Source organism: Panulirus ornatus, chromosome 4, assembly GCF_036320965.1.
Source record: "Panulirus ornatus isolate Po-2019 chromosome 4, ASM3632096v1, whole genome shotgun sequence".
NCBI lineage: Eukaryota > Metazoa > Arthropoda > Malacostraca > Decapoda > Palinuridae > Panulirus > Panulirus ornatus.
The window spans coordinates 39,262,375-39,284,834 of NC_092227.1; the positions used below are offsets into that span (position 1 = coordinate 39,262,375).

At 40.3% G+C, this 22,460-nt stretch overlaps 1 protein-coding gene across 1 annotated transcript in view; it reads right to left on the minus strand.

Annotated features, from left to right (window-relative positions):
* Nucleotides 1-22,460, minus strand: part of mei-9 (DNA repair endonuclease XPF mei-9) — a 739,294-nt gene that overhangs the window by 225,459 nt on the left and 491,375 nt on the right. The window contains exons 12-13 of the mRNA XM_071694005.1: nucleotides 10,600-10,998; nucleotides 7,369-7,470 (exon numbers count right to left, since the gene is read on the minus strand). Of these exons, the coding sequence (XP_071550106.1) occupies nucleotides 7,369-7,470; nucleotides 10,600-10,998 (501 nt within the window). The remainder of the gene's footprint in view (nucleotides 1-7,368; nucleotides 7,471-10,599; nucleotides 10,999-22,460) is intronic.

Here is a 22,460-nt window from a genome sequence, read left to right on the forward strand (position 1 = left end):
ATATCTTTTTTACTCCATCTTTCCACGCCCAATATGGTCTCCCACTTTTCCTCATTCCCTGCACCTCTGACACATATATCCTCTTTGTCAACATTTCCTCACTCATTCTCTCCATGTGACCAAACCATTTCAAAACACCCTCTTCTGCTCTCTCAACCACACTTTTCTCATTACCACACATCTCTCTTACCCTTTCATTACTTACTCGATCAGACCAACTCCCACCACATATTGTCCTCAAACATCTCATTTTCAGCACATCCACCCTCCTCCGCACAACTCTATCTATAGCCCACGCCTCGCAACCATATAACATTGTTGGAACCACTATTCCTTTAAACATACCTATTTTTGCTTTCCAAGATAACATTCTCGACTTCCACACATTTTTCAACGCCCAAAGAACTTTCACCCCCTCCCCCACCCTATGATTCACTTCCGCTTCCATGGTTCCATCCGCTGACAAATCCACTCCCAGATATCTAAAACACTACACTTCCTCCAGTTTTTCTCCATTCAAACTTACCTCCCAATTGACTTATCCTTCAACCCCTACTATACCTAATAACCTTGCTCTTATTCACATTTACTCTCAGCTTTCTTCTTTCACACACTTAACTAAACTCAGTCGCCAGCCTCTGCAGTTTCTCACATGAATCAGCCACCAGCGCTGTATCATCAGCGAACAAAAATTGACTCACTTCCTAAGCTGTCTCCTCCACAACAGACTGCATACTTGCCCCTATTTCCAAAACTCCTGCATTCACCTCCTTAATGACCCCATCCATAAACAAATTGAACAACCATGGAGACATCACGAACCCTTGCCGCAAACCAACATTAACTGAGAACCAATCAGTTTCCTCTCTTCCTACATGTACACATGCCTTACATCCTCGATAAAAACTTTTCAATGCTTCTAACAACATTTACCTCCCACACCATATATCCTTATAACCTTCCACAGAGCATCTCTATCAACTCTATCATATGCCTTCTCCAAATCCATAAATGCTACATACAAATCAATTTGCTTTTCTGAGTATTTCTCATATCCATTCTTCAAAGGAAACATCTTATCCACACATCCTCTACCACTTCTGAAACCACACTGCTCTTCCCCAATCTGATGCTCTGTACATGCCTTTACCCTCTCAATCAATACCCTCGCATATAATTTCCCAGGAATACTCAACAAACTTATACCTTTGTAATTTGAGCACACACTCTCATCCCCTTTGCCTTTGTATAATGGCACTATGAAAGCATTCCGCCAGTCCTCAGGCACCTCACCATGATTCATGCATACATTAAATAACCTTACCAACCAGTCAACAATACAGTCACCACCTTTTATAACAAATTCCACTGCAATACCATCCAAACCCGCTGCCTTGCCAGTTTTCATCTTCTGCAAAGCTTTTACGACCTCTTCCCTGTTTACCAAATCATTCTCCCTAACTCTCTCACTTTGCACACCACCTCAACCAAAACACCCTATATCTGCCACTCTATTATCAAACATATTCAACAAACATTCAAAATACTCACTCCATCTCCTTCTCACTTCACCACTACTTCTTATTACCTCCCCATTAGCCCCCTTCATTGATGTTCCCATTTGTTCCCTTGTCTTACGTACTTTATTTACCTCTTTCCAAAACGTCTTTTTTATTCTCCTTAAAATGTAAAGATACTCTCTCACTCCAACTCTCATTTGCCCTCTTTTTTGCCTCTTGCACCTTTCTCTTGACCTCCTGCCTCTTTCTTTTATCGATCTCCCAGTCATTTGCATTATTTCCCTGCAAAACTCGTCCAAATGCCTATCTCTTCTCTTTCACTAATAATCTCATTTTTTCATCACACCACTCACTACCCTTTCTAATCTGCCCACCTCCCACACTTCTCATGCCACAAGCATCTTTTGTGCAAGCCATCATTGCTTCCCAAAATACATCCTATCCCCCCCCTCCCACTCCCCTTATGTCCTTTGTTCTCACCTTTTTCCATTCTGTACTCAGTCTCTCCTGGTACTTCCTCACACAAGTCTCCTTCCCAAGCTCACTTATTCTCACCACTCTCTTCACTCCAACATTCCTTCTTCTTTTCTGAAAACCTCTACAAATCTTCATCTTCGCCACCACAAGAGATTGATAAAAAATCCCTCCAGTTGCATCTCTCAGCACATTAACATCCAAAAGTCTATCTTTCTCGCGCCTATCAATTAACATGTAATCCAATAACGCTCACTGGCCATCTCCCCAACTTACATATGTATACTTATGTATAACTCTCTTTTTAAACCAGGTATTCCCAATCACCAGTCCTTTTTCAGCACATAAATCTACAAGCTCTTCAATATTACCATTTACAACACTGAACACCCCATGTAAACCAATTATTCCCTCAACTGCCACATTACTCACCTTTGCATTCAAATCACCTATCACTATAACCCAGTCTCGTGCATCAAAACTACTAACACACTCGCTCAGCTGCTTTCTTAACACTTGTCTCTCATGATCTTTCGTCTCATGCCCAGGTGCATATGCACCAATAATCACCCATGTCTCTCCATCCACTTTCAGTTTTACCCATATCAATCTAGAACTTACTTTCTTACACTCTATCACATATGATAGAGTTGACAGAGATGCTCTGTGAAAGATATTAAGAATATATGGTGTGGGACGCAACTTGTTAGAAGCAGTGAAAAGTTTTATCAAGTATGTGAAGCATGTGTACGTGTAGGAAGAGAGGAAAGTAATTGGTTCTCAGTGAATGTTGGTTTGTGGCAGGGGTCTGTGATGTCTCCATGGTTATTTAATTTGTTTATGGATGGGGTTGTTAGGGAGGTGAGCTTGAGAAGTAAGTCAGTTGTTGTTCACTGATGATACAGTGCTTGTGGCTGATTCGTGTGAGAAACTGCAGAAGCTGGTGAATGTGTTTGGTAAAGTGTGTGAAAGAAGAAAGCTGAGAGAAAATGTGAATAAGAGCAAGGTTATCAGGTACAGTAGGGTTGAGGGACAAGTCAATTGGGAGGTAAGTTTGAATGGAGAAAAACTGAAGGAAATGAAGTGTTTTAGATGTCTGGGAGTGGATTTGTCAGCGGATGGAACCATGGAAGCGGAAGTGAATCATAGGGTGGGGTAGCAGGTGAAAGTTCTGGGAGCGTTGAAGAATGTGTGGAAGTTGAGAACATTTTATCTCAGAAAGCAAAAATGGGTATGTTGGAAGGAATAGTGGTTCCAACAATGTTATATAGTTGCGAGGCATGGGCTATAGATAGAGTAGTGCGGAGGAGGGTGGATGTGCTGGAAATGAGATGTTTGAGGACAATATGTAGTGTGAGGTGGTTTGATTAAGTAAAATAGGGTAAGAGATATGTGTGGTAACAAAAAGAGTGTGGTGTTTTGAAATGGTCTGGTCACATGGAGAGAATGAATGAAGAAAGATTGACAAATAGGATATGTGTGTCAGAGGCGGAGGGAATGAGAAGTGGGAGATAACATTGGAGGTGGAAAGATGGAGTGAAAAAGATTTCGAGTGATCGGGGCCTGAACATGCAGGAGGGTGAAAAGCGTGGAAGGAACAGAGTGAATTGGAACAATGTGGTATACCGGGGTCGACGTCCTATAAATGGATTGAACCAGGGCATGTGAAGTGTCCGGGGTAAACTATGAAAAGTTCTGTGGGGCCTGGATGTGGAAAGGGAGCTGTGGTTTCGGTGCATTATTACATGACAGTTAGAGACTGAGTGTGAACAAATGTGGCCTTTGTTGTCTTTTCCTAGCACAACCTCACGCATATACCGAGGGGGGGTGGGTTTATTTCATGTGTGGCGGGGTTGCGATGGAAATGAATAAAGGAAGACAGTATGAATTATGTACATGTGCATATATGTATATGTCTGTGTGTATATATATGTATACATTGAGATGTATAGGTATGTATATTTGTGTGTGTGGACGTGCATGTATATACATGTGTATGTGGGTGGGTTGGGCCATTCTTTCGTCTGTTTCCTTGCGCTACCTTGCTAACGCGGGAGACAGTGACAAAGTACAATGAATAAATAAATAAACATTGAGATGTATAGGTATATATATACTTGTGTATGTGGGTGGGTTAGGCCATTCTTTTATGTGTTTCCTTGCGCTACCTCGCTAAGCAGGAAACAGCGACAAAGTATAATAAATAAATAATAAACATATATATATATATATATATATATATATATATATATATATATATATATAGGTAGAATGTTTGAGGAAAGGAACCTGGATGTTTTGGCTCTGAGTGAAACGAAGCTCAAGGTTAAAGGGGTAGAGTGGTTTGGGAATGTCTTGGGAGTAAAGTCAGGGGTTAGTGAGAGGACAAGAGCAAGGAAAGGAGTAGCACTACTCCTGAAACAGGAGTGGTGGGAGTACGTGATAGAGTGTAAGAAAGTAAACTCTAGATTGATATGGGTAAAACTGAAAGTGGATGGAGAGAGATGGGTGATTATTGGTGCATATGCACCTGGGCATGAGAAGAAACATCATGTGAGGCAAGTGTTTTGGGAGCAGCTGAATGAGTGTGTTAGTGGTTTTGATGCACGAGACCGGGTTATAGTGATGGGTGATTTGAATGCAAAGGTGAGTAATGTGGCAGTTGAGGGAATAATTGGTGTACATGGGGTGTTCAGTGTTGTAAATGGAAATGGTGAAGAGCTTGTAGATTTATGTGCTGAAACAGGACTGGTGATTGGGAATACATGCTTTAAAAAGAGAGATATACGTAAGTGTATGTATGTAAGTAGGAGAGATGGCCAGAGAGCGTTATTGGTTTACACGTTAATTGATAGGTGCGCAAAAGAGAGACTTTTGGATGTTAATGTGCTGAGAGGTGCAACTGGAGGGATGTCTGATCATTATCTTGTGGAGGCGAAGGTGAAGATTTGTAGAGGTTTTCAGAAAAAAAGAGAGAATGTTGGAGTGAAGAGAGTGGTGAGAGTAAGTGAGCTTGGGAAGGAGACTTGTATGAGGAAGTACCAGGAGAGACTGAGTACAGAATGGAAAAAGGTGAGAACAAAGGAGGTAAGGGGAGTGGGGGAGGAATGGGATGCATTTAGGGAAGCAGTGATGGCTTGCACAAAAGATGCTTATGGCATGAGAAGAGTGGGAGGTGGACAGATTAGAAAGGGTAGTGAGTGATGGGATGAAGAAGTAAGATGATTAGTGAAAGAGAAGAGAGAGGCATTTGGACGATTTTTGCAGGGAAATAATGCATATGAGTGGGAAATGTATAAAAAGAAAGAGACAGGAGTTCAAGAGAAAGGTGCAAGAGGTAAAAAAGAGGGCAAATGAGAGTTGGGGTGAGAGAGTATCATTCAATTTTAGGGAGAATAAAAAGATGTTTTGGAAGGAGATAAATAAAGTGCATAAGACAAGGGAACAAATGGGAGCTTCAGTGAAGGGGGCTAATGGGGAGGTGATAACAAGTAGTGGTGATGTGAGAAGGAGGTGGAGTGAGTATTTTGAAGTTTTGTTGAATGTGTTTGATGATAGAGTGGCAGATGGTCGAGAGGTCGAGGTGGTGTCCAAAGTGAGAGGGTTAGGGAAAATGATGTGGTAAACAGAGAAGAGGTAGTAAAAGCTTTGCGGAAGATGAAAGCCAGCAAAGCAGCGGGTTTGGATCATATTGCAGTGGAATTTATAAAAAAAGGGGGTGACTGTGTTGTTGACTGGTTGGTAAGGTTATTTAATGTATGTATGATTGATGGTGAGGTGCCTGAGGATTGGTGCAATGCTTGCATAGTGCCATTGTACAAAGGCAAAGGGGGACAAAGGTGAGTGCTCAAATTACAGAGGTATAAGTTTGTTAAGAATTCCTGGGAAATTATATGGGAGGGTATTGATTGAGAGGGTGAAGGCATGTACAGAGCATCAGATTGGGGAAGAGCAGTGTGGTTTCAGAAGTGGTAGAGGATGTGTGGATCAGGTGTTTGCTTTGAGGAATGTATGTGAGAAATACTTAGAAAAGCAAATGGATTTGTATGTAGCATTTATGGATCTGGAGAAGGCATATGATAGAGTTGATAGAGATGCTCTGTGGAAGGTATTAAGAATATATGGTGTGGGAGGCAAGTTGTTAGAAGCAGTGAAAAGTTTTTATCGAGGATGTAAGGCATGTGTACGTGTAGGAAGAGAGGAAAGCGATTGGTTCTCAGTGAATGTGGGTTTGCGGCAGGGGTGTGTGATGTCTCCATGGTTGTTTATTTGTTTACGGATGAGGTTGTTAGGGAGGTGAATGCAAGAGTTTTGGAAAGAGGGGCAAGTATGCAGTCTGTTGTGGATGAGAGAGCTTGGGAAGTGAGTCAGTTGTTGTTCACTGATGATACAGCTGTCATGTATAATGCACCAAAACCACAGCTCCTTTTCCACATCCAGGCCCAAAAGACTTTCCATGGTTTACCCCAGACAATTCACATGCCCTAGTTCACTCCATTGACAGCACATCGACCCCAGTAAACTACATCGTTCCAATTCACTCTAATCCTTGCAAGCCTTTCACCCTTCTGTATGTTCAGGCCCCGATCGCTCAAAATCTTTTTCACTCCATACTTCCACCTAAAATTTAGTCTCACACTTCTCGTTCCCCCCACCTCTGACATATATATCCTCTTTGTCATACATCTGAAATCTCTAATATTCAGCACTCCTGAGTTATGAAATCTGAAAATGAAAAAAAAAAACTTGCATAGTTTTACAACTACATGCTCCCAAATCAATCAGGAAGTCATCTTCTGAGGGCGTAAGAATGAAGTTTGTATTATGTACTGTTTTTGAATAATCATACTAACAAGAATGTGTAGACAAACAGATAGAGACATATAGACAAATAGACAGACAGACAATTAGAAAGACTGGCATAAATAAAGACACAGACAGAGACAATCAGAAAGACTGGCAGGCAGGCAGACAGGCAGATGCAGGGGTGGCAACATTATGTCCTACATACACTACATGTAGTGGTGGGACATATATATTCACAATCACCACTGGAAAGATAAAAAAATAAGGACAGTGAGTACACTGTCCGAGGATGTAATAAATAAAAGTACTCACTGTTCTTATGATCTCTTTCCAGTGGTGACTGTGCATTTACCTCTTCACCTTGAAGTGAAGGCTCTGCATGAAGTCACACATTTGTGGGCTGATCAACCAGGCACACAGAACAAGATATTATTTCATGCTTCAGTAGGGTTCCTCAATTTTTTTGTGTCTTAAACTTTGTAAGACATGCTAGCAAAGAAAAATCACATACTATACAAAAAATGATTGATAATCACATATCATTTAACAAAGTTTCCATATACAATACCTCCAGTTGTCGAATAAATGTTAAATCTGAGTCATACATGACGATGTACTTTGGCTGGACATCTTCTAATACTCGAGGCATCATGAATGGGTCACTTGGATCCTAGGAGAAATAGGCTTGTTAGATTTGAGTTGACATAGTTGGACCCTCTCATTATGCTACAAAATGTATGTGAATTCTGTATAGTTAAATCATCATGTACTGATTATGGAATAAATTCAATACCAATAATGGTATCCTAAGCAACAGAAATTAATAACTGATGAGTATTTGTAGATGTATGTTTTTTAATATGATATATGCACTACAGAATTTTGAAAAAAGTGCCACTGAGTGATTCCAATCAAAAATACTTTCTGTATACTGTAATTCAAAAGGGGAAAGTGTTTCAAAGACCAGCTTGCTGCAAAAACAACTCTGCTTTATATTAAACTGGCATGGGTGTCATTTGATGATTATTCACTTCACTGTGAGTCTAACTACTGAATAATAAATTTAAGATGTTTTATATTTGTAAGTTGGATTAATGATAATGATGGGCATTACTGGACTCCACCTACTTATGCTTTGAGTAAAAAGTCACCTTCAGCAAGACTGCATCACTATCAGCTGATGAAATGGAATTCTTCTCAAGGAACTTCTCAATCCAAGAAAGTCCACCATTACCCTGCTAACGGAGGTAGTACAGCCTTGAAGGTACAGGAACCCCTTCAAAGAAAGGGTTCCTGGAATTACATAAGAGCAACAATAATAATAACCAGGTCATGTGAAGCATCTAGGGCAAACCATGGAAAGTTCTATGGGGCCTAGCTGTAGATAGGGAGCTGTGGTCTCAGCACATTACACACGATAGCTAGGGAGTGGATGTGAGCACCTGTGGCCTTTCTTACTCAAGAAAACCACCACACACCATATCCACCCTCCTCCGCACAGCCTTATCTACAGCCCATGCTTCGCATCCATATAATATTGTTAGGACTAGTATTCCTGCAAACATACCCATTTTTGCCCTTCTACATAAAGTTCTCTCTTTTCACACATTCTTCAGTGCTCCTTGCACCTTCACCCCTGCCTCACCCTACAACTCACTTATGCCTCCATGGTTCAATTCACTGACATATATACTCCCAGATATCTAAAACACTTCACTTCCTCCAGTTTTACTCAATTCATGGTCAAATCCAAACTAACCTGTCCCTGAACCCTGCTAAACCTAATAATCTTGATTTTATTCACATTCACTCTCAACTTTCTCCTTTCGCACACCCATCCAAACTCAGACACCAACTTCTGCAGTTTCTCTCTGGAATCTGCTACCAGTGATGCATCAGAAGAAACAACAAATGACTCATTATCCCAGGCCCTCTCATCCCCCACAGACTGCATACTCGCTCCTCTCTCCAAGACTCTAACATTTACCTCCCTCATCACCCCAGAAACAAAGTACACCAACCACACCCCAGAAACAAAGTAAACAACCATGGTGACATCACATACCCCTGCCACAGACCAACCTTCACTTGGAACCATTTATGCTCCCCTCTTCCAACTCATACACAAGCCTTACACCCTTGATAAATCTTCTCATTGCTTCTAGCAGCTTTCCTTCCACACAGCACATTCTTGAGGCCTTCCTCAAAGCATCTCTATTAACCTTATCATAGTCTCTCTTCAGATCCATAAATGCCACATACAAATCCATCAGTTTTTTCTATGTATTACTCACACATTCTTTGAAGGAAACAACTGATCCACACATCCTTCATTACTTCTGAAACCACACTGCTCCTCCTCAATCTGATGTTCTATACATCCTTTCACTCTCTCAATCAATACCCTCCCATACAACTTCTTAGGTAAACTCAACAAACTTATACCTCTGTAGTTTGAACACTCATCTTCATCCCTCTTGTCTTTATACAACAGCACTACACATGAATTCTTCCAATCTTTAGGCACCTCACCATGATCCATACACACAGTGAAAATCCTTACAAACCAATCAACAACACAGTCAACCTGTTTCTTAACAAATTCAACCTCACTACCATCCACTCCAGCCACTCTGCCACATTTCATCTGCAAGGCTTTCACCACCTTTTCTCTCTTTACCAAACCATTCTCCATGATTCTCTCACTTTGTATACCAATCTGACCGACACCCCCTACATCCACCACTCTATCATCAAACACATATAACAATCCTTCAAAGTACTCACTCCTTCTCCTAACTTCATCACTACCTATTGTCACTTACCCCTTTGCCCTCTTCACTGATGTTCCCACTTGTCTTCTTGTCTTTTGTCCCGTTTTTACCTACTTTCAAAATATCTTATTCTCCCTAAAGTTTATTGATACTTGTTCACCCCAACTCTCATTTGCCCTCTTCTTCAACTCCTGCAACTTCCTCTTGACCTCCTGCCACTTTCTCTTAAACATCCCCCAATCATTTGTACTCCTTCCGTGTAAGTACTGCCCAAATGCCTCTCTTTTCTCTTTCACTAGCAACTTCACTTCATTCCACTACTCACTACTCTTGCTAATCTACCCACCTCCCACCTTTCACATACCATATGCACCTCTTGCACATGCCATCACTACTTTCCCAAATACATCCCATTCCTCACCTACTCCCCTTGCTTCATTTACTCTCAAATTTTGCTATTCTACATTCAATCCCTACTGTTGTTTCTTCACATAGTCTCTTTTCCAAGCTCACTTACTCTCATCACTCTCTTCTCACTAACAGTTTCCTCATTCTTAAAAACCCACTCCTCCACAACATAATGATCAGAAATCCCATCAACTGCCCCTCTCAGCACATTGACATCCAAAATGCTTTCTTTTACAGGCTTTTCAGTAATGCCCACTGACCATCTCTCCTACTCAAATATTTCCCATCACCAGTCCTTTTTCCAGGTACAAATACACCATTTCCATTCACAGCACTGAATACCCTCCATTGCCATATTACTTACCTTCACATTTAAATCAACTATCACTAATACCCAGTCTCTTACATCAGAATTTCTGACACACTCAGTTGCTCCCAAAACACTTGCCTCTCATGATCTTTCTTCTCATGGAGGTGCATAAGCACTAATAATCACCTTTCTCTCACCATTCACTTTCAGTTTTACCCACATGAATCTAGGATATACTTCCTTACACTGTATCACACACTCCCACAATTCCTGCTTCAAGAGTAGTGCTACTCCTTCTTTAGCTTACCCGAACAGATTGCACCATGACAACAGGGGAAGACAAAAGTCTTTTGGATTCTGTTCTTTCCTCCTCTGTTTCTTTGCTATCATCACAATCATCTTCATCTTGACCAACAAATTTATATTTTTTTGAAATCTGTGTTAATGTAATATCCTCGAAGTCTTCTTCTTCCACTGTTTTCTTTGTCTTTTTGCCTTTCTTTCCTTTATCTTTTTCTTCCCGTTGGGGTACTTCATTTATATCTTTGTTTCTACTTCCATTTTGTTTTCTTCCTCTCTCTTTTTTGTTGTTTATATGTCTTTTCATATCTCTCAAAAAACTTGCTGGTGGCTGAATACCAAGTTTTGGCCCAATGGTCTGGTAGAAGAGTCTACGAAGCACCACCTGAGCACCATCCACTAAGTACTGAAAGAAATGTTTTAAGTATATGAACATCTATTCTGCTCTGTGACACTTGTAAAAGTAACTAACTTCTTGTTAGTATGGATACGAGATGGATACTAAATATCACAGCATAAAATACTAGAAGAAAAATGCAAGTGCACCTACATTAGGGAACTCATTGACTGTCAAAGCAGGCACTCTAATTTCCTTCTTTACACTTCCATTTCACAGCAACCTAACACTTCAGCTCAATCAGCAATCAATGAAAGATGTGACAAAATAGGGAAATGAGGGAGAAGCAGACATATGACATATTACATCATAACGTGGAGCAGGAGTGATTCATTCTTCTACTGTACTTTACTCTCTTTTCTTGTTCAAACTCAAATAGAAGAAAGTTAATACAAGAGATGATACAGTCAACATTTTAACTAATTATTTCAATAGGAGAATTGCACAAAGTTGTCAAACTTTTAGAAATGTACATTTTGAAGGGAGAATAACCACTTCAATACCATATGCTGAGTCACATGAACATCAAAGAGAGCACTTATTCAGGGGGGAATTAAACATCATTTCACATCCAAAACACGGTGCATCCATTAGGGTATCTCCTCTTTGAATAACAAGAATATTTACATGGCTGGTAATTGTTCGTTCAAAGGGACCAACAACACTACAGAATGCCACTCAAGTCTATGATATCATGTTTCCTTTATTAATAAGGTCAGGAACTTGTTGGGAGAAGTTTGGGTTAAACTTCTTTCTATTATTTATTTATTATTTTGCTTTGTCGCTGTCTCCCGCGTTAGCGAGGTAGAGCAAGGAAACAGATGAAAGAATGGCCCAACCCACCCACATACACATGTATATACATACACGTAAACACACGCAAATATACATACCTATACATCTCAACGTATACATATATATACACACACAGACATATACATATATACACATGTACATAATTCATACTGTCTGCCTTTATTCATTCCCATAGCAACCCCGCCACACATGATATAACAACCCCCTCCCCCCTCATGTGTGCGAGGTAGCGCTAGGAAAAGACAACAAAGGCCCCATTCGTTCACACTCAGTCTCTAGCTGTCATGTACTAATGCACCAAAACCACAGCTCCCTTTCTACATCCAGGCCCCACAGAACTTTCCATGGTTTACCCCCAGATGCTTCACATGCCCTGGTTCAAACCATTGACAGCACGTCGACCCTGGTATACCACATCGTTCCAATTCACTCTATTCCTTGCATGCCTCTCACCCTCCTGCATGTTCAGGCCCCGATCACTCAAAATCTTTTTCACTCCATCTTTCCAACTCCAATTTGGTCTCCCACTTCTCCTCATTCCCTCCACCTCTGACACATATATCCTCTTTGTCAATCTTTCCTCACTCATTCTCTCCATGTGACCAAGCCATTTCAAAACACCCTCTTCTGCTCTCTCAACCACACTCTTTTTATTACCACACATCTCTCTTACCCTTACATTACTTACTCGATCAAACCACCTCACACCACATATTGTCCTTAAACATCTCATTTCCAGCACATCTACCCTCCTGCACACAACTCTATCCATAGCCCACGTCTTGCAAGCATACAACATTATTGGAACCACTATTCCTTCAAACATACCCATTTTTGCTTTCCGAGATAATGTTCTCGACTTCCACACATTCTTCAAGGCTCCCAGAATTTTCATCCCCTCCCCCACCCTATGATTCACTTCTGCTTCCATGGTTCCATCCGCCGCCAAATCCACTCACAGATTTCTAAAACACTTCACTTTCTCCAGTTTTTCTCCATTCAAACTTACCTCCCAATTGACTTGACCCTCAATGCTACTGTACCTAATAACCTTGCTCTTATTCACATTTGCTCTCAACTTTCTTCTTTCACACACTTTACCAAACTCAGTCACCAGCTTCTGCAGTTTCTCACATGAATCAGCCACCAGTGCTGTATCATCAGCAAACAACAACTGACTCACTTCCCAAGCTCTCTCATCCACAACAGACTGCATACTTGCCCCTCTTTCCAAAACTCTTGCATTCACCTCCCTAATAACCCCATCTATAAACAAATTAAACAACAATGGAGACATCACACACCCCTACCACAAACCTACACTTACTGAGAACCAATCACTTTCCTCTCTTCCTACACATACACATGCTTTACATCCTCGATAAAAACTTTTCACTGCTTCTAACAACTTGCCTCCCACACCATATATTCTTAATACCTTCCACAGAGCATCTCTATTAACTCTATCATATGTCTTCTCCAGAGCCATAAATGCTACATACAAATCCATTTGCTTTTCTAAGTATTTCTCACATACATTTTTCAAAGCAAAAACCTGATCCACACATCCTCTACCACTTCTGAAACCACATTCCTCTTCCCCAGTCTGATGCTCTGTACATGCCTTCACCCTCTCAATCAATTCCCTCCCATATAATTTCCCAGGAATACTCAACAAACTTATACCTCCGTAATTTGAGCTCTCACCTTTGTCCCCTTTGCCTTTGTACAATGGCACTATGAGAGCATTCCGCCAATCCTCAGGCACCTCACCATGAGTCATACATACATTAAATAACCTTACCAACCAGTCAACAATACAGTCACCCCTTTTTTAAAATAAATTCCACTGCAATACCATCCAAACCCGTTGCCTTGCCGTCTTTCATCTTCAACAAAGCTTTTACTACCTCTTCTCGTTTACCAAATCATTTTCCCTAACCCTCTCACCTTGCACACCACCTCGACCAAAACATCCTATATCTGCCACTCTATCATCAAACACATTCAACAAACCTTCAAAATACTCACTCCATCTCCTCACATCACCACTACTTGTTATCACCTCCCCATTAGCCCCCTTCACTGAAGTTCCCATTTGTTCCCTTGTCTTACACACTTTATTTACCTCCTTCCAAAACATCTTTTTACTCTCCCTATTTCTATTCATTTATCTATTATACTTATTCCTGGGGATAGGGGAGAAAGAATACTTCCCACGCATTCCTCACGTGTCGTAGAAGGCGACTAAAGGGGACGGGAGTGGGGGGCTACAAACCCTCCCCTCCTTGTATTTTAACTTTCTAAAAGGGGAAACAGAAGAAGGAGTCACGCAGGGAGTGCTCATCCTCCTCGAAGGCTCAGATTGGGGTGTCTAAATGTGTGTGGATGTAACCAAGATGAGAAAAAAGGAGAGACAGGTAGTATGTTTTAGGAAAGGAACCTGGATGTTTTGGCTCTGAGTGAAACAAAGCTCAAGGGTAAAGGGGAAGAGTGGTTTGGGAATGTCTTGGGAGTAAAGTCAGGGGTTAGTGAGAGGACAAGAGCAAGGGAAGGAGTAGCTTTATTCCTGAAACAGGAGTTGTGGGAGTATGTGACAGAGTGTAAGAAAGTAAATTCTAGATTGATATGGATAAAACTGAAAGTTGATGGAGAGAGATGGGTGATTATTGGTGCATATGCACCTGGGCATGAGAAGAAACATCATGAGAGGCAAGTGTTTTGGGAGCAGCTGAATGAGTGTGTTAGTGGTTTTGATGCACAAGACTGGGTTATAGTGATGGGTGATTTAAATGCAAAGGTGAGTAATGTGGCAGTTGAAGGAATAATTGGTATACATGGGGTGTTCAGTGTTGTAAATGGAAATGGTGAAGAGCTTGTAGATTTATGTGCTGAAAAAGGACTAATGATTGGGAATACCTGGTTTAAAAAGCGAGATATACATGAGTATACGTATGTAAGTAGGAGAGATGGCCAGAGAGCGTTATTGGATTACGTGTTAATTGATAGGCGTGCGAAAGAGAGACTTTTGGATGTTATTGTGCTGAGAGGTGCAACTGGAGGGATGTCTGATCATTATCTTGTGGAGGCGAAGGTGAAGATTTGTAGGGGTTCTCAGAAAAGAAGAGAGAATGTTGGAGTGAAGAGAGTGGTGAGAGTAAGTGAGCTTGGGAAGGAGACTTGTGTGAGGAAGTACCAAGAGAGACTGAGTACAGAATGGAAAAAGGTGAGAACAAAGGAGGTAAGGGGAGTGGGGGAGGAATGGGATGTATTTAGGGAATCAGTGATGGCTTGCGCAAAAGATGCTTGTGGCATGAGAAGCGTGGGAGATGGGTTGATTAGAAAGGGTAGTGAGTGGTGGGATGAAGAAGTAAGATTATTAGTGAAAGAGAAGAGAGAGGCATTTGGAAACTTTTTGCAGGGAAATAATGCAAATGACTGGGAGAATAAAAAGATGTTTTGGAAGGAGGTAAATAAAGTGCGTAAGACAAGGGAGCAAATGGGAACTTTAGTGAAGGGGGCTAATGGGGGGGTGATAACAAGTAGTGGTGATGTGAGAGGGAAATGGAGTGAGTATTTTGAAGGTTTGTTGAATGTGTTCGATAATAGAGTGGCAGATATAGGATGTTTTGGTCGAGGTGGTGTGCAAAGTGAGAGGGTTAGGGAAAATGATCTGCTAAACAGAGAAGAGGTAGTAAAAGCTTTGTGGAAGATGATAGCTGGCAAGGCAGCAGGTTTGGATGGTATTACAGTGGAATTTATTAAAAAAGGGGTGACTTTATTGTTGACTGGTTGGTAAGGTTATTAAATGTATGTATGATTCATGGTTAGGTGCCTGAGGATTGGCAGAATGCATCCATAGTGCCATTGTACAAAGGCAAAGGGGATAAAAGTGAGTGCTCAAATTACAGAGGTATTAGTTTGTTGAGTATTCCTGGGAAATTATATGGGAGGGTATTGATTGAGAGGGTGAAGGCATGTACAGAGCATCAGATTGGGGAATAGCAGTGTGGTTTCAGAAGTGGTAGAGGATGTGTGCATCAGGTGTTTGCTTTGAAGAATGTATGTGAGAAATACTTAGAAAAGCAAATGGATTTGTATGTAGCATTTATGGATCTGGAGAAGGCATAGTTTTGATAGAGATGCTCTGTGGAAGGTATTAAGAACATATGGTGTGGGAGATAAGTTGTTAGAAGCAGTGAAAAGTTTTTATCGAGGATGTAAGGCATGCGTACGTGTAGGAAGAGGGGAAAGTGATTGGTTCTCAGTGAATGTAGGTTTGCGGCAGGGGTGTGTGATGTCTCCATGGTTGTTTAATTTGTTTATGGATGGGGTTGTTAGGGAGGTGAATGCAAGAGTTTTGGAAAGAGGGGCAAGTATGCAGTCTGTTCTGGATGAGAGAGCTTTGGAAGTGAGCCAGTTGTTGTTCGCTGATGATACAGCGCTGGTGGCTGATTCATGTGAGACACTGCAGAAGCTGGTGACTGAGTTTGGCGAAGTGTGTGAAAGAAGAAAGTTCAGAGTAAATGTGAATAAAAGGAAGGTTATTAGGGACAGTAGGGTTGAGGGTCAAGGCAATTGGGAGGTAAGTTTGATTGGAGAAGAACTGGAGGAAGTGAAGTATTTTAGATATCTCGGAGTGGATCTGGCAGCGGATGGAACCATGGAAGCGGAAGTGCACCGAAACCGCAATTCCCTTTCCACATCCAGGCCCCACAAAACTTTCCATGGTTTACCCCAGATGCTTCAAATGCCCTGGTTCAATCCACTGACGGCACATCGTTCCAATTCACTCTATTCCTTACACGCATTTCACCCTCCTGCATTTTCAGGCCCCAATCACTCAAAATCTTTTTCACTCCATCCTTCCACCTCCAATTTGGTCTCCGACTTCTTGTTCCCTCCACCTCTGACACATTTATCCTCTTTGTCAATCTTTCCTCACTCATTCTCTCCATGTGACCAAACCATTTCAAAACACCCTCTTCTGCTCTCTCAACCACACACTTTTTATTACCACACTTCTCTCTTACTCTTTCATCACTTACTTGATCAAACCACCTCACACCACATATAGTCCTCAAACATCTCATTTCCAACACATCCACCATCCTTCACACAACCTTAACTATAGCCCACGCCTTGCAACCATATAACATTGTTGGAACCACTATTCCTTCAAACATACCCATTTTTGCTTTCTGAGATAATGTTCTCGCCTTCCACACATTTTTCAATGCTCCCAGAACTCTGGCCCCCTCCCCCACCCTGTGACTCACTTCACCATATACATACACAGACATATACATATATACACATGTACACACTCATACTAGCTGCCCCCATCCATTCCCATCACCACTCATGCTGTCTGTCCCCATCCATTCCCGTCACCATCCCACTACACATGAAACAGTACCCCCACTCCTTGTAATTACCAAACTGTACCTATTAATAGTATGACCATCCCTACTCCATGCGACCTATGCTCCATGCGACCTATCCAATACATTCTGTCCCATGCACATCACTCTCCCTTTTTATTGTTCAGCCCCTGATACCCTAAGGCCTCCCTCATTCTATCCCTCTAACTCCTTCTTTGTTGAACGCAGTCCCAGATAAACCCAGAACTGATGACTATTGAATGAGAGTAGTGGTAGAGAGAAGACTGCTTTGCATTAGCCATACTTTTTAGCAAATTCTCATTATAAGTACTCATAGGTAGGTATTCACCTTTCCTCCTTCAGCAATTGACACAAAGATCCTCTCTGTCAGTCATTCTTTACTCATCCTCTCCATATAGACAACCATTCCTACAAACCCTAATCATAAAGATTTTCTTTTCATGATAAAATGTTGAGTTTACTCCATCACTTTGCTGTCATAATGCGATCTCTCCACCAGAAGACCTTGGTATCCCATAGAGTCAGGCAACATCTTCAGCAAATACCAAAGTGTGAAGTAAAACCAACATGGACATCAATAATCTATGTAAAATGCATCTATCATGGAACCTGTACTTCTTCACAATGCTCATCTAACCCTAAGAGAAGTTCAGTAAGTCAGAGTGGGTTATGGCTCTTAAGACTAACAGTACCCTTTTTTTGTGAGCAAAGGCTTCTTCCACAGGATCCCTTGTTACATAAAGGGTGGATCTCAACAGATTCCACCTTATCAAGTAAGAGCAACAGAGAAGGCAGATCCCCTTGGGTTTAGAATCACAAGTATTTCCTCTATTGAAAGCAGGACAAGTTTTTCTCTCAACCATCAGTTATCATGACAAAAGGAAATAAGGGCTATTCAAGTCTTCTGTCTAAGCTAGGAAACCTTTTTGAACCAAATTCATCTTCAAAATACTAGTACTTTTAATGCGGAGCCCCTCATTGTATCAACAAGGCCTGGGTTAAGTTCTGAAGTCCTCAAACTTCCCAGCAGGGTTTCCACTCCAAGACTAAGAGCCCATTCCTGGTCCCTGTTGATAAAAGAATTATTCTCTTTCTCGCCTGAGAAAATAAGATTCTAGTGCTTCATGAATGAAGACTTTGCATGCGTTGAATCTGTTTGTATCCTTTACAGATGATTTGTACAATGTATGCAGGCACCCAGTATAGACAAAACTTGAACAGTTGCAGACCTAATTTTTTTGCCCAAGCTTGAAGGATCCCATTCTTCCTTTACTGACTAAAGCTATATATAGATGTCAGCAGTTACTCCTAATCTTAATTAGTATTAAGCATAAATATCAACACAGCTCAGTTACCCATAGAAAGTCATGGTAGTATATCACTATGTGCTGTGTGCTCACCCTTCTAGAGGCCACCACCTAAATGTAGTGTAACAAATGCAATTATGTGTGGTTCAGATGACAAAAGCAGCAAATTATCACATCACATGCTAGTAGACCATGAACAAAGATTTCAAATATCATATTAGAGGAATATCAAATCTCTTAGCAGAAAGAGTTAACTTTTATAAAGAATCACACATATGGGTTAATGGGTACACTACATGGCCGTGCATGAAGATTTAAAGGCCTCAGAAGTACCCAAGGTGTAAATGTTAATGTGGTCTTGTGTTACATCCTTTTTCTTTTGTATTTCAAATATTGCAAATATTCTGTTGTTTATGGGAGAGGACTTTGAAAAAACTACTGTCCCTAGGAGGGACAGTCCCTTTAGAAAAGACTTGAATCTCCATTTTCTATAAGCTATAATCATTAGTCCTGGCTTCCGATACATGGAAAGTTACTGACTTTTGGTTTCAATCAGCCTTCTTCTTAATAGAGAATTCAATATGATGATTTTTCAGAGATATATAAGCTAACAAAGCTTTGGTGAGAGAAAAAGGCTCTTTCAGATTTTAAGAACGCCTCTTTCCCTCACAAAATATTCTTGAAATTCCTAAAATATTCTAGAAACTGGAAAACTAGAGTGTCTTTCATAATGTTTGTATTCTTTATAGAAAGAAAGGGGTGAATTTTTCTTGATTCAGCTACAAACTTATTTTTGAAATGCATGCCAACTCAGATGGGATTTAGACATGCTGATCCAATTTTCTAATTCCCCTCCTTTCTGTATAGTATTCAGGAAAGCCACCTCAAAGTCATCAGAGATGTATCTAAGTATTCAGTTAGGTTAGATCTTTTGAGAAGAGTCCTGGATCTTGCTCTTAAACCCTTATCTATTCCTTGAAGAGAGACCATTATGCATACTCTGATGACAAGACAAGGATGGAGACAACAGGTTGTGTTGTCTCAGTACAGGAAAGCAATCAGAGGTGTTTCAGTATGTGTGCTTTGGCAGATCCCTTTACCCTTTGTGGCTAATCCAATAGACAAGCCAGATCTACTGAATCAGTCACTGTTAGCAAAAAATTGGTTCTTAGTCTAGTAATTCTAAAGAATGTAAAACAAGGAATCATAAAAAGAGTAGCACTTGAGGACTTTTGTCTTCCTTTTCCTCTTTCTTAGTAGGTGACCAACAGCTTGGGCAAAATATGCCCCAATCAAGGTCGTCTTGGGTGATGGAGAGTAAAAGAAAAAGAAAGCAGAAATTAATCAGGGCTCTGTTTGTAGAGCTAACTCTTTAAGGAAGAAAGGTTTATGAAAAGGGAAAGTGGGAAGAATGTAGAGGATTCCACAGCTCAGCTGTTTGAGGGAAGGAGGTATTATAACAGCCAATCCTTGAGTGGCTGGTCTTTACACAGAAAAGTGGGAAGTAGCAGCCAAACTTGTGCCATAAGTCCAAACCTGAGGGATGGAGACATAAGCAGACAACTCAATAGGATAATGGAGAAAATATTACCTGTGGAACAAAGAGAGAGAGCAGCAACATCATGGCATGCAGAAAGGAAAGATTGAAGGGAGGTGATGCCAGGAAAATTAATGAGAATGAAGGCATTTCATTCCAATTTAATTAAATGAGGTGAATGACAAGCCACTCCAGATGGGTGAGCAATATTCCATAATTAGGTGAATAAAACCTCTGCAGATAGGAAATCATTGCTCACTAAAAAACTTTAACACCCATATAACATTCTCAGCTTTAAGAAAGCGGGCTTTGCAATAGTTGAACTGTTTGAAAATAAGCAGTGAGGAGAGTTTCAAATGTCATGGAGACAGCAGAAGTAAAAGCAATGGGACAATAGTTGGAGGGGTTACAGCTGTCTCCTTTCTTAGGGACTGTCTACATCAAGGCACACTTCCAAGCAGAAAGAAAAGTACATTTTTAGACTTAAGCAAAATATGTGACCAAGGATTGGTGTTAGCTCAGAGGCACTTTCCCTTACAGGTATGCCATCCAAGCCATATGCCTTGTTACTTATTTTCTGCTGCAACAATAATGAGCATTCATCTTTTTATGTCCATCTCCGATGAAAACAGAGGTGCCCATTTGAGGTGGCCTTTTCAAGTTTAAAGGTCAAGAACTTTAAACAGATTCCTATCAAGATAATTCTTTTCAAGTTCTGGGTCATCTCTAGAACTTCAAAGACATCAGGATGTTCAATAAATACATACATCTAAAGTTAAGAGAGGGCCTTAGTTAAAGTTGGGTTTTTCAACCACAACTTTCAAAAAAAATTAGGGGCAGCACACAGCTTAAACTTTAACCCTAAAGGATGAGTCCCACAACAGATGCAAGTGCCTGGTATGGACAAACTTCAAAACAGTTGCAGGCCTAATTTTTCCAAATGTGTTTGAAGAATCCATTTATTGACTAGTGGCATCAACTCCACTTCTAATTAGCTCTCAAAAATATGAACTACGTTGTTACCTAGGTAACCATTGTGGGAAGAAATTGCACCCAGTCTTCCTAGGCTGTGTAAATAAATGAGATTATATGTGGACTCAATAAAGATAACAGCCAACAATAATATTCACAGATGAGACCATTAAGAGTGATTCTGAATATAATACCAAAGGAAGACTGGATCTCTAAGCATCTATCTATAAGTACCTAATTCTGAATATAATACCAAAGGAAGACTGAATCTCTAAGTATCTACCTATGAGTACCTAAGACATATTTTCCCAAAGGGCAAGACTAGCAGGTAGCATTCATTGCGCATCTTGCTTGTTGATTAGCTAAAGAAGGACTAACTCTAAACATACATCTAGTTTCCCTTTAAATTTCTTGTAATAATCTGTGAACATTTCTTATTTTTCTAACCATTTTGTTGGACTCTTGTATATATTTTTTTGATAATGTAGATATGTTTCCAGGTGTCAATGAAGACTTAGTAATACTGCATCTTTCTTAATGAGATGCTCTTGTATATATTTTTCTGATAATGTAGATATGTTTCCAGGTGTTAATGAGGACTTTGTAATACTGCATCTTTCTTAATGAGATGCATTCACATCTAGAACATTATTCTTGATGCCATTAATTTGCTGCTATGCACAGACTTTCAAACATCTTTCCCTTCTTTGTTAGTTGTAAAGTTCAAGTTTTTCAACCTCTCATGATAATTCATAAGTTCTCAGCCATAAATTTTGCTCGTAAAGCATATCTGGATTCTGCCTAGCCTATATATTTCTATATGCTTGACTCATGAACATAGTATCAAGAATATTCAATTCTCCTTCTTATGTATTCATTAAACATTTATAGTCAGAATTCTGTTTTCATTATGGAAATTCTTATTACAATACCACTCATCATTTGGCATAATAGTATTATCTCACTGATGTGCTTCTTGAATTCAAGCTTAACATTCATACTGGATAACTCCTAGGTTATTCGTATTTTCTCCACTTTCTATGTGTTTCCACATTCAGCTTTTATAGGGAGTCACTGATACACTGTAAATCATTCAGTGAATTATCTGCTACAATTTCTCCTTACTGGATTCCAGGCTCTCTTCTGACCATCTATATATCATGTCTTGTCAGTTATTGGAGTTTTTCTTTGTCTTCTGATTTCATCATTTATCTTACTCTCATGCCATTCATAAAACTATAGTTTCTCTTACTCTCATGCCATTCATAAAACATGTTTACATTTTCTTCTACCTCCCTGCCTGTTTCTGAAATCATCACAAATAGTGTTGAAGCTAATACCACACCTTGTGGTACTGCTGATAAAATGCCATCTTCTTCAAATGTGGGGGAATGGAGTTCAATTTGAGGAAGGGTCAATTGCTTGGGTTGTTCA